We start from the raw sequence: 13,777 nt of genomic DNA, 5'->3' as shown, positions 1-13,777 counted from the left end.
AATGATCTTTTATATGTGGTAAACTTTTTTTATGATTTTAATTTTGTATTATATTTGTTTAAATAATAATTGGAATTGGAATGATTAAATTCTCCCGAGAAAGAATTGTGTAATATATTTACAATTTTACAAAATAAAACATTTAGATAAATTTTAAATTTTAAAATTTAATAATTTCACCAGGAACTGATTCAATTTTATTGATCGTCTAACCTACCTACATAATGGAAGTACAAAAACTCAAATACATTTTTGTTACAGATTTATACTTAACGTAATACAAAAAATATTATTATTCTCTTGTTTAATAAGACCTTACTTATTAGTTTTTAATATTGTTAATATAATACACATAAAACAAAATTTAACTTAATTAAATGTTTATTTTTAACATTAAATATAGCTTAATTATTTTAGTTTAATTAAGTTTTTTTACTACTTAACTTTAATTAGTTTTAGTCATGAATGATCTTTTATATTTGCGCTAAACAAATTTTTTTTTTTTTGAGATTTTAATTTTGTATTATATTTGTTAAATATATAATATTTTTAATTTCTTAACATTTCCCTACCTGTGTAATATTGAAATTAATAATTAATAATAGATACATTTTTGTAATTAAAAATAAAAATGGAATAATATTTTATTCTGGGATTTTTTTTAGCGTGAGATATTTTTATTCCACAATAATTTGTATTAATTAAATTTTGTAGGTAGGAGGTTTAGATCAATCATTACAGGCTTTAGACACTGTTGAGTGTTATAATCCCAGTACTGATATGTGGACACCAGTCGCAAACATGCGTGAACGCCGCAGTTGTGCTGGTGTAGGAGTTTTAAATGGTGAACTATATGTTGTAAGCGGTCGTAATGGATCAGACCTTTTGAGTAGTGTTGAAAAATACAGGCCAAGTACAGGAGTTTGGGCAACTGTTGCAGACATACTTTTACCTAGAAAATTTGCAGGTAACTTATTGTAGAATAAATTAAACTATTTTATGAAATCATTTCTATATATTATTTTGAATTTAATTACATTTTTATTATAGATGTAGTCGCATTAAATGGTTTATTATATGTCGTTGGTGGAATGAATCAAACTTCTAGTTTGAATTCTGTAGAATGTTACAACCCAAACACCAATACCTGGGCTACGGTCACTGCAGAAATGAATATGGATCGCTGTTCACCTGGAGTAGTAGTCATTAACAGGCCAAAACATTTTACAATATGTTAGCATTCATGATTTTTTTTTTTTTGGTACAATATACCAATGTTTTAATATTTTGCATCATAGTATCTTACATTATGTATTGCATATACAATACGTGCATTTTTTTAATTTTACAACTTTTATGTTTAATTTCTATAGCTAAGGTTTGGACATTTAAATTAAGGTTTCTCATAAGTAGTTAATAATGCAACAAAAAAAAAAATATAAAATATATACCTAAGCCTAATTTTCTTCATAGATATTTTTACTTCAAATTTGAATCTAATTAGAGAGTTATTTAAATGGAGAATTACAATTTTTGTTAGCTTGTTTTAATTTAAAAGTCTATTATAGTTTATACACACAATGGCATATCTTTGGCAATAATTATTCCAAGTATCAGTATAAGCAACAAATAAATAAATAACTTTTATAGAAATAAGATTATATTTACTTTGGCGATTTTGTTATAGATAGTAATACGCTCTACCTGCAACATTGTGACTGCAATAATATGTGCACTACTGTTTTCCTATTCTATACAAAAATATTTTGTCTAGTCAAGATTTGAGAATCTGACGGAAATAATTAAAATTTATTTTTAAGATGTCCATTAGGACGTGGTGAATGAAAATATTATAAATTTGTAAATTTTAATATAAGCGAATGTAGTGTTTGTGTTTATTATCGTAACTTGCGTTTAGGTATTTTATTTAAAGTAAAATAAAAAAATCATACTTTAAAGTTTTCTTGCATAGCATATTGAAATCTATCCATCTATGATTTATTCAGCTATCTCACATTTTAAAGTAAATTAGTTTTAAATTTCTTATTCCTAATTAAAATATATTATTCGAAATATTTCTATCTATAAAAATCATATTTTGAACAAGTATTTAATTATGTAGCTATAAGTAGATGGGCAGCAAGTTGTATGGTTTTTAAATATTTAATTTATTTAATTTATGCTAAGACCGCAAGACTCAGCTGCCGCATTGAACTTCGTTTTTCAATATATTTATTTCAAACTTAATAATTTGTCTTCAACAATAATAAAGTTTTAAGTATTTTATTACAAATTATATTATATTATTATATAATTATTTGAAATAAAAAATCAGAGTCCAAACAGCCAGTAGGGAGTCTTCTCCTTTCAGATAAAAAAAATGTTGTATAAGAGTTACGTAATATTACATTCTTGTAATAATGATACTTGAAATAACTTAAACTGGTTTATAAATTGTATTATTCAGAATAATTATAAATCAGTAATAAATTAGTAAAAATTGGGCAAGTGGCTAACACTCTGCTGTATATTAGATGAAGGAGTCGCTGTAAATTATAATGGATGGGTAAATTTTAATGCATTGTATAATATACAAAACCAATTCTAAGTGAAGTTGATTTGTCGACCTATAATAATACCAATTACACCTATATTTAATTCGTACATTATGTACAAATAATTTACTTGGTGGATGGGTGAATACACTTGAAGCGTTACACCATTAAGTGGATTCGATACCATGATTTTCTGTTTTCGTCTAACACACGCGTGACATAGTATTTTAGACGTGTTTTTTGCCAAACATACCAATTGAACTAATGAAGCAATAAGAATTCTGAAAACAAATTTGAATTCGTCATCAAGTCTACTTCAAATTGACTTCTTGGCATTTATAATTTTTTGGTTTTAGCTTCTCTAAAAATTGAAATACAAAAATGTTCAAATATTCTTTTTTATATAACTTTTTCTGGAATTTGGAAGATAATATCAAAAATGTGGGAAAGTCGATTTCAAGTAGACTTGAAGAAAAATTCAAATCTGTTTTCAGAATTGAACAATGTCTTAAATTTTTTTCAAAATTGGCCAACAATAACTCCTTATTTTAAACAACTAAAATCAAGCGATTTAAATTTAAACAAAAATTATTTGATCTTTAAATGCAGTTTGTATGTTCCAAAAGTATCTGTATTTGTAATTACTAATAATTTATGTGTGGATTCTATTTTAATATAATGGTAATGCCTGACTTCTTAAATATGTATAGACTATAATACAAATAGTTAAGTACCTACCTTCGTTTTATAAGATAATTTTAAAACAGTTTCAAAACATAGTCATAGATTTTCATATTTTTTATTTGTTCACACATTCTGCAGTAACTAAAGTTTATGATTTATGAATCTGTGGATCTTAAACGATTTGTCAAAATAGAAGAATAATTATTATATTTTTAAATAATTTGTATTGATTATCATTGTTTATATGTAAAAATTAACATGTTTTAGAATATTCTCTATGTTTATTCTCGTGCATAATATCTTATAATATATTTTTCATTTTTTTTTCAGATTAAGCATCCAAATGATTTGACAGAATTTAACAATTGTGTGAAGAAGATACCAACAGATTCTACATCAATATCTCATTAACAACTGAAAGTTCAACCAACGGAAAAGTTAAATCGAGCTGAGTTTGATAAGGCTAGTTTAAAACTTATGATTGGTACTGTGTCATCTTTTACATTCATTAAACATCCAGCATTTGTAAAAGAATGCGATTAAAATATTTTAAAAAAACATACTAGATAACACCGATAATATTACAGAGGCTCTTACATGATCTCGAAGTTTGATAATAGTCAATTCACTCTGATGTTCAAGCTAACAAAAAAAAAATTGGAACTGCTGAAGGTTGATATGTCCGGTATAGGTTGAACATACATGTTGGTATTGTATGCGTTAGATGAAGATAATACACAAAGGTATGACATTATGTTAATGTTTAAAGAGTAAAATTGAATTCTTTAATTTACTTTATTGGATGCTGGCCAACACTTGACATTTTTTTAGAAATATAACTAATTAATAATCTAAATTCCTAAATACATATTTAATTGAATTAATAAACAATTTTAAGATCAAATTGTGGTACTAATAATCCAATAATGTTAAGATCATATAGAAATGAAATAAATGTATAAAGAGTTAATAATTCAATTTAATTATTAAGACATTAATGATGTGTGAAAATAGGTTATTAAAATATCTTCCAAAATGTAAATTTTTTTTTTATTATATTAATATATATTTATTTTTGTCTTTATAATAGGTTTGTTTTTTGTCACTGGTTATAATTTGGTTTTGGAGTACGTTTACAACCATTCAACTGCCATATAAATTCAAATAAGTAAATTGTCTCGCTCACCTCAACAATGACATACTAAAGTTTCATCAAATAAAGTTTGGAGAAACTCAATGCGTGATGTTGAATATTTATACAATAAAATTATAAATTAAAAGGTCAGTGAATTATATACTATTAAATATAAATATATTTCAGCAGACTGCTTGAGGATATTCCAGAAATAAATATTTTGACATTTTGTATCTGTTAAATTTTTCTATTTCATATAATTTTATGTTAATTTATAATCTTTTATTATGTTAGATCATACATAGGATTTTCTCCATTGTATTAATCTTCAAAAGTTAAAAAGATGTTCGAAAGGTCTTGCATGTAGATGAATGATAGGAAGACTCGCATATGACTATATTACTGAATCTATTGACAAAGTACTTAACGGACATTAAAATTCAGAATAAAAAAACATTTATAGTCACTGACAATGCGGCAAATTTTGTCAAAAGTTTTAAGTAATTATCCTCTTTTAATGATCTTACATAATTTTATTTTATGTTTATATTTTATACGAATTAGTTAATAATTACTGATTAAATTAAATTATGAGCTCAAAAAAACAATCTCACAATCATTAATTGTAAGTTATAACCTATTATTCATAGTTTAATTTATTAATCAATTAAAAATATTGTATATTTTGATTTGTGTGAGGCTAACTCAGTTATAGATTTTGTTGGAAACAATTTTTTACTTACAGTATTTAAATGATGTATTTGATTTTTGTTTAACATTACAGATACACAATATGTACATAAATACTTAATTATCTAGTTTAAGAGACAGGTGATCCACTTTTTGCATATTAATAGATAGGTAATAATATTTGAAACACTGATAATTTAAAAAAATATATAGTATATTAGTACCTATATAATTGTTAATTAAATATTTATATAATGTAAACATTTAGGATGTGACCACCTTTATAAATAGTATATCTATCGATTGGTATACACGTCGGCTACACGGTGTAAAAGTTTCAAAGTTAACAACTTAGAATTACGCCGTCCAGGACTTATAACTGGAAAAATGATTTTTTTGGTTGCAATCCAGCGGTAAATCTCATACTTAGCTGCCGGACGGCCGTTTTAGACACTTGGGCATTTTTTCAATGCAAAGCCTAGATAGCTGAGGCCCCCCCGAATGCAACCATACCACTTGCAGAGCTCTAAGTCCAAAACTCGACATACTACGACCGTCTAAAGGCGAATATTTATGATTTACCGCTAGATTGCATGGCAACCATGCGGTAAATCATATACTTATCTGCCGGACGGCCGTTCTAGACACTTGGGAATTTTTTCAATATAAAGCCCAGATAGCTGAGGTCCAACCATACCACTTGCAGAGCTCTAAGTCCAAAACTCGACATACTACGACCGGCCAAAAACGAGTATCTACTATTAACGGAAAAACAGATATGTTCCAAAGGGGGGACCATTGAGCACATTTACAGCGGTTCAGTATTTCCACTTTGGACCGTCACAAAAACTACAATTCTCGTACCACCTTTATAAATAGTATATCTATCGATTGGTATACACGTCGGCTATACGGTGTAAAAGTTTAAAAGTTAACAACTTAGAATTACGCCGTCCAGGACTTATAACTGAAAAAATGAAATTTTCTTATTTGCAACCCAGCGGTAATTCTCATACTTAGCTGCCGGACGGCCGTTTTAGACACTTGGGCATTTTTTCAATGCAAAGCCTAGATAGCTGAGGCCCCCCCGAATGCAACCATAACACTTGCAGAACTCTAAGTCCAAAACTCGACATACTACGACCGTCTAAAGGCGAATATTTATGATTTACCGCTAGATCGTGCCACTGATGAGTTTGCCACTTTCAGGATTACTATTAATAACTTCTAGCGTTTAAAAATACCAGCCACGCTGTATCGGACGGAAGGATTACTATTAATAACTTCTAGCGTTCAAAAATACCAGCCACGCTGTATCGGACGGAAGGATTACTATTTTTAAACGTCCCCCCACCATCGATCCCATAGTTATACGACCACATAACCATCATCACTATTACCCACTCCATTCTCTAACATGACAAAATTATTTTGTAATTATTTTCTCTCATTCAATCTTCTTGTTTGTCGTTCGTCGTCATGTTGAGCAAACGCACAAATTTGATTTGTAGCTTGGCTCACGGCCAAAATTTTGACTAGAGTTTCGTAAAGGCGTCAAAATGATAAATGGCAAGACTCCAGTCAGAAGTGGTTCCAGAAGTTCTTGTCCGAAATTTGATGATTGTAAGTATTTAACCCATTGATTTTTTCTAATAATCCTATGGAACAGGGGGGAAAAAGACAATAAGACGGTAACTCTCGAGATAATTCCCTGTGAGTTACCCCGGCACCGGTGGCCAAACAATTATTTTGGCACCTATGGAACAGCAGTTAGGGGAGAGCGGAGTTAGCTGTTACAATTTCACAGATATAATTTAAATATTTTTCTTTAATTAGTAGTTAGGTGTTGGGGTGGGTTGTAAAAATTATATTTTTAAATATTTTTTATCCTTATAATTTTTTAAGTTTTTTATCCTTATAAGTTTTTAAGTTTTTTATAAGGATAAAAAATAATATTATGTTTTAATAAAAATGTTGTTTTTTAACCAACAATGCACAATGAGATCGCCCACTCAGCCAACCTCATAAATACGCCCCTGACTGGATATTTATTTCAGTTTCGAAAGACATCATATTTTTTTTTTTTATAGTGATTGAAAAATCAAATACATATTACAAATATGAGGAAAATGTACCAAATTTTATTTTTTTGTTTATTCCGTGTCCATTTTGTGAGGACAAATTCATATTTGAAACGGGTTTGCTCAACCATATAAACAATAAACATATTACATCTGAAAAAAATATTGAAAAGAGAGTACGCCATTCTGAGGTAATCAATGCATTATATTATTATTCATTTATTTATATAAAATACATTTTATTTGAAAAGGACTTAGTAATAACTGTTGCATCTGCAGTCACAGAATTAAATTGTAAAAGAGACGCAACTAACAGCATCTCTTTATTATATTATATTAAGAGTTATGGGGCAAGAACAACAGACCTTAATATATTTAATGATTTCATAATTGAAAACTCTGGGGCAATTCAATTCATTGTTAATGCCCAAACCAATGTAAGTAACAATTTTTAGATTATAAAATATTTACAATTCCCTATATACATACACTTAAAACTAAACAATAAACTAAAAAAATAAACTACAAAAATTATATACAGGTGCTTTCAAGATATACAGACGTTAACAAGATCATTGAATATATAAAAATACAAAAATGTGAAGAAGATATTATACAAGGAAATATAAAAAACTTAACATCTAATTTTGTATCTTTAAATTTTAGTAAAAAATTAGGGCGAAAAAAATTAGCAACTATAAAAAAAAAAACAATAGACATATTTAAAAGTCAAGCAGTAAACAATTATTCACAATTTTTAATATCTTCAAAACAAATAAATTATATACAGACACAAAATAATACTAAATATACAATGCCTCAAAAATTCTTCAATAAAATACAAAAGATTCGGGCTCCTAAAGAATTCAATATAACCAATATCTATTTTATTACCACCATCCAATCTTTAGATTATTTCATTTCAAACACCATGTTATACAAAAACAAACAACAAATTATTTATGAGTAAGTAAAATAGTGAACAAAACTTATTAATATAACTAATAATAACTAATAACTAATCTTAATATTTCTATTTACAGTTTCCAAATTTGTGAAAAAAATCTTTTTAAACCTGCATATAAACAAAAAAAAAAATTAATTAAATTACACAATTCTTCTTAAATTTATAAACAAAATTAAATATCTAAGTCATGGAATAATCGATAATAATAATCGAAAAATAATGAATTTTGAGAAATTCATTTGTTTAAATAATATATTATCGCTAGACAAATTGTTTTGTCAATTTGTCGATGAATTGGATTCATGGTGGCTAGATGTGACTGATCTATCATATGAACCCACAAGGTAAATATTTATTGACTATTCCAACATCACTTAAATAATTAAAATAAATAATGTAAAATATGAATTTAAAAATAAATAGAATTCATTCATCCACAAATAAACATACAATCATAATTGATGATGAAGAAGTTGTTCAATTTTCCATCCCGGCCAGCAACAATTGGAATGATGCATTAATTCTGGCCTGCCTAATAAATATGGAAACAAAACGGACGGTATTTTTATTTTTTTAATGTTAAACACTTAAATTATATACAGGGTGATTCACTAAGCGTACAACAGTCATTATCTTAAAATGGATTAATGTTTTTGAAAATTCATTACATATAATTATTTAAAATTTATTAATAGCATTTAACTTTTTTTTACAGTTGTCAAATATTTTTGATCACATCACTATATTAATGTGTGTACTGAAATTTAATTTTATTGACAAAAAGTCATTGAAAAAAAAACTAAAAGAACTGGTCATAAAAAATTATCTTATAATTTTATTTGATAATACACACAAAATTTACAATTTGAATATTGAACATATCTGGAATGAAATTAATAAAAATATACACACAAATAAATATGTCAATGAAATATTGGCAATACGACGAGATACATACTACACAACAGCCGTATTCTACGATGTAACTTTATTTCTTTTATTCTTATACCAGCAATAATTCATAACTTCAAATTATCTTCTTCATTGTGTATTTGTTTCAGCTGCCATCCATTTTCAATCCTAAACCAAAAATAAATATCCAAAATCAAATTAATAAAAATAATATATTTAACAGCTTTCAAAAAAAAATTATATTCATACAACAATTCATCGACAGCATATTAACCACACATTTCACACAAATCACAACCAACAATATAGAAGAGAATTACGTCAACGAAGTAAAACATTATAAAAACAATTTAAAAAATCTGCTGCAGGTTTTGCCGAAAAAAAAAAATATAACATCTCATACGACAGAAGAAATCCTAGAATTAATCAAAAACAACCAAATAATAGAATCGATACATTACAGGCCTCCACAGACGCCAATAGTAATAACAAAATTCTCTGAGTCCAAACTAAAATATTATTCTGAATGTTCAAACATAAAAAAATTTAAGGATTTATACTATCCAAAATAAAATATAATATTTAATACTAAACAAATAAACTTTATTAGTTATATAGATATTTGCATTACCTGTTTCAGCTCCAATCTTATTACAGTTCTCTGACGGTTGGTCCTGTAGGTTTTCATCTGGTGGCGGCAGAGATTGCTCGTCTAAGGTAGTATCGCTCAACATACTTTCTGGTGCATCTATGACAAATAAAAAAACAACTTAATTTAATATAATTAATCCATGTATAAAACATGCATTACTCACTCTGAGCATTGACAACCATATTGTGATTACAGTTCTCTGACGGTTGGTCCTGTAGGTTATGATGTGGTGGCGGCGGTGATTGCTCGTCTAAGTCAGTATTGCACAACATACTATCTAGTGCTACTATGACAAATAAAAAAACAACTTAATTTAATATAATTATTCCATGTATAGAACAGGCATTACTCCGTCACAAAAACTACAATTCTCGTACCACCTTTATAAATAGTATATCTATCGATTGGTATACCATTTATATATTCCAATTACTTCAGTTGACATAAAAAGCTGAAAAAGACTTGATGTATAACACAATCAGTAAGAAAGTATTCAAAAAGTACCAAGCAATTTTCAACAAACAAAATCGTTCTACTTTAAGTGCAGATATCATAAAAAGTCATCTTGGTCGTTATCTCACCACGCCTAATGCCACAAGGTATTTCCTAATTATTTTAAATAATATTATGCATTAAAAAAAAAAATGAATTATTAATTAATAATATCATTTATTTTATGTTTAGATGGAATTCATATTATGATGCTGTAAAATGCATTGTTGCAAATATTGATAAGATTGAAAATGTGTGTAATGATTTACAACTGCCTACCATTTCAGGACCTCGGGAAGTCTCATTCTTACAAGAATACTTCGATAAATTTTATGCATAAATGTGTATGCATATTTGATATTTATTTCCTAATATGGTTAAAATATATTCTAAAGATTGTCTTATATTTTAAACCATGAAACCTATATCTAGAGCTTTAGACATATTACATGGATTCTAATATATGAATCATAATATTTTAAATTAAAACTTTTAAAGCTTTAAGAGTTGATGGTGATTAAATATTTTTGTTCTATTGATCTCTTAGGGTAAAGTGTATTTGGAGATGTAGTAGCCAGTAGGGTGGACCTGTTAATATTTTTATTAGTTGGAGTGAAGTCGAATGAAATACCTAGATTATTTTGTAAATTTGATGGTTTAGCTGTTCCCTATAGTTGCATATGTAATTCTAAATGGGCATTAATAATGTTTTGTATAGAATTAATTTGTTTCTAAGATTGATATTTGATTTTTTTATTTAATAAAAAGTAGAGGTTTCTGTGTCTTTGGTTGAGTCTTTTTATTTTATTATGGTGGGTTCATTTTAGTCGTTTGTCCAAAAAACATACCTGAGTAGCGGGCATTTGATGCAATCGGACTTAGTAATAATGCAGTTGTTTAGAACTAAAATGAACGTCTGTACGGAGGGAAAAATATATAACGTACAATGATTTATAAGTGTTAATTTTGACTCCATTTATTGTACCAAGAGGAATGTACCTAAGTTAACATGATACGGTATGCAAGAAAATAGATAAAACAAATAGATATTATTAATATCATAATTATTTTAATTTATTTTACACTCATTAAGCTCATATAATGTCAAAAAAATTTTGTTATTAGATTCATGAGATGTATGGAGTCAAAGATGTACAAGTGGCTGCTTGTATGGTTCCAAAATTCAAACTTAATTGGACTGTAGAAGATAATCTGAACGACATCAAACACATCAGTAACTACTCCCAACACAACATCTACAGAATGTCATAATAGTGACTTTGAAGATGATTCTTTAAATTTTAAGAAAATAATGTTTTGGAATCAAATGATCATATACTTCTTGTTGACAATTATTTGTCTAACACAAATATTAAATTTCCTTCAGAATTACCAAATTTTTAAATGATTGAGTGATATTTATTTTATCAATTATAAATGTTTCAATACAGTACCTAAGCACACTCACACTAAAATTTAAATTTAAATGAACCCAGAGTGAAATATAGAGTTCTAAAATGATATGTAATCTTTATGCATAGGTATATTAGTATCCAAGTGATGAGCACATCTTATTAGTCATTTTAATTTGTTTACTTTTAACTTAATTGAAAAAAAGTACTTAACTTAACTATTATAATGAGTTAAAAAATATTATTAACTTGCCCAGCCTTGCTGTAATCAATGATGAAATCCATTTAAATTATTAAATTATTTTTATGTATTTGTTAATGTAAATGGTCCACAACTATACTAAATATTATAATAATCAAATTCATTATTATTTATTAGAATATAATTAATTGGTTACACAATATATAAAACACGTGACACAGTCGAGAATCAATAGACTATATTTTGTTTATGACTTTATGTCCATTACTCTACTATTAAAATCTATTACGGCCCGCACTTATTGGGTGGCTTATTGAAAAATAAAAATGAATCAGCGTCCCGGGTATTTATTTAATTAGGTAAATAGTAAATACGATGAACTACTATGCTACTACGGTTTTGAATTATTTTCACCGATGGGCCAAGTTATTGCTTTAATTCTATGAATGAATAAAAATATAATAATAAGTAATAATATTAATAATGATTAGGTAGGTAATTAATAATGAGTCTACAAACATTACAAATTGTGTATGGGATACGCTGAGTAAATTGTTATGTATTTAAAAGTAACTTAACTTTAACTTATTAACTCGTTGATTTCCAGCCTTGGAATTTAATGTTGACAATTACCTACTGAATAGAAAATATAATTACAATCTAAAAAAAAAAATAATTATTTTATATGAATCCTAAAAAAATGCTTATGAATTGTATAAAAATTAAAAAATCCAATGTAGTGACACAAGTAATGTTCTTAGATTAAAATTTTATAAGTGAATTCACTGTTGTATTAAAAGTAACAACACAGGGTTGGTTCTGCTAAACATTAATTTTCTATATTGTCAGAGAGATAAAATAAATAGTGCGCTAAATCATCTTAACATTATTTTTAATTTTCGCTTTACTGTACAAGCCACCAATTTATTGTTGTATTTAACAGTAGACAGCGTTTCCAGCATTAAAATTAGGAATCTTAATTAAAAATATCCCAAAAAAATACACCATGTATATTATGCTTTACGGCCTATACCTATTAGTACCAAAAAGTGCAAAACTACTACAGTACAAATAAAGCACTGTTAAAAAAAATACATTTTATTTATGTTATCGTCATGTAAATTAAATAGGTGTATATTTATATTCTACAAACATTTAATATATTTCAATAATTATAAATATTATTTATGCCTTTCAAATTAAAAAAAACCTAGGAAGTCTTTTTGCTGGTTTGCTGTATAGATTATGGCTTTTGAGTGTACCTTGTCATTAAATAGGCCACCGCAGAGACGTTTCCGGGAGAGGGGTCGACTAAGAGATGTGGCATCGTTTTTAATAACGAGTGGTAAGTGATTATCAATTAATAATAATTAATAATATATTGTATTATTAATTATTATAATGGCTATTCATTATTTAAACTATCTATATAAATAAAAGGGGTTTGTATAGGCAAATTCATTGCATTTTTTATGTATAAAAATTAGACAATTTATGAAATAAAAAAAAATTATAGTAAAATTTATGAAAAAAAAAATATTTTTTTTATTATACAGTTGAATTTAAATAATATACACATTCATTTAATTACATTTAAAAATTCAATTTTTAAGGAGTTTTGTATTGGCAATTTTACATTTTAATAAATAAAACATTAATAAATGCTGATAATATGGCAAGTGGGCTACCATCATTTTTAATCGTTTTGTTTAAAAATAAAACTAAAATTTTAGTTTACAATTTTAAAAATTTAGGTTACTGTTTAGTGGTAAATGGTGTATGTAAATGTAAATTGTAAATTTTCCAAAAACAAAAATAATTGGCGTGAAATTTTATTTCAGTTATTTTTTAAATGTACGATCTTGTTACGGATTTTTATGAATTGAAATTTGATAATATTTACGTGCAATCAATATTGCAGAAATATTCGATTACCTAACACTTAACATATTGTATCGATAGTCAGCGCCGGCGGGTGGTATTGCGGGGCCCGGG

At 26.9% G+C, this 13,777-nt stretch overlaps 2 protein-coding genes across 3 annotated transcripts in view; both read left to right on the top strand.

Annotated features, from left to right (window-relative positions):
• The first annotated feature begins 8,316 nt into the window (after nucleotides 1-8,316).
• LOC100572889 lies at nucleotides 8,317-11,828 on the top strand. Of its 2 annotated transcripts, XM_029491937.1 has the most exons (8): nucleotides 8,317-8,456; nucleotides 8,536-8,671; nucleotides 8,828-9,094; nucleotides 9,174-9,506; nucleotides 9,665-9,930; nucleotides 10,014-10,275; nucleotides 10,361-10,512; nucleotides 11,294-11,828. In XM_029491937.1, exons 1-5 carry the CDS (start codon nucleotides 8,332-8,334, stop codon nucleotides 9,743-9,745), a joined length of 942 nt encoding a protein of 313 aa, XP_029347797.1. In that variant the 5' UTR covers nucleotides 8,317-8,331; the 3' UTR covers nucleotides 9,746-9,930; nucleotides 10,014-10,275; nucleotides 10,361-10,512; nucleotides 11,294-11,828. The 2 variants fall into 2 exon arrangements, with proteins under 2 accessions (XP_029347797.1, XP_029347794.1); XM_029491934.1 differs by having other exon boundaries at nucleotides 9,174-9,930.
• Nucleotides 11,303-13,777, top strand: part of LOC103308884 (piggyBac transposable element-derived protein 3-like) — a 14,093-nt gene continuing 11,618 nt past the window's right edge. The window contains exon 1 of the mRNA XM_008183043.1: nucleotides 11,303-11,402. Coding sequence (XP_008181265.1) covers nucleotides 11,303-11,402 — 100 coding nt within the window. The remainder of the gene's footprint in view (nucleotides 11,403-13,777) is intronic.

The sequence above is a fragment of the Acyrthosiphon pisum genome, chromosome X (assembly GCF_005508785.2).
Source record: "Acyrthosiphon pisum isolate AL4f chromosome X, pea_aphid_22Mar2018_4r6ur, whole genome shotgun sequence".
NCBI lineage: Eukaryota > Metazoa > Arthropoda > Insecta > Hemiptera > Aphididae > Acyrthosiphon > Acyrthosiphon pisum.
This window is presented reverse-complemented; position numbering and strand designations above follow the sequence as displayed.

What these genes read in the sequence shown, in the direction of transcription:
- LOC100572889 (XM_029491934.1), top strand. Translation starts at nt 8,332, where the DNA reads ATGAATTTTGAGAAATTCATTTGTTTAAATAATATATTATCGCTAGAC. An exon ending in ATATGGAAACAAAACGGACG is followed by an intron (nt 8,672 to 8,827) that starts GTATTTTTATTT and finishes TTTTTTTTACAG; the next exon opens with TTGTCAAATATTTTTGATCA. An exon ending in CAACAGCCGTATTCTACGAT is followed by an intron (nt 9,095 to 9,173) that starts GTAACTTTATTT and finishes TATTTGTTTCAG; the next exon opens with CTGCCATCCATTTTCAATCC.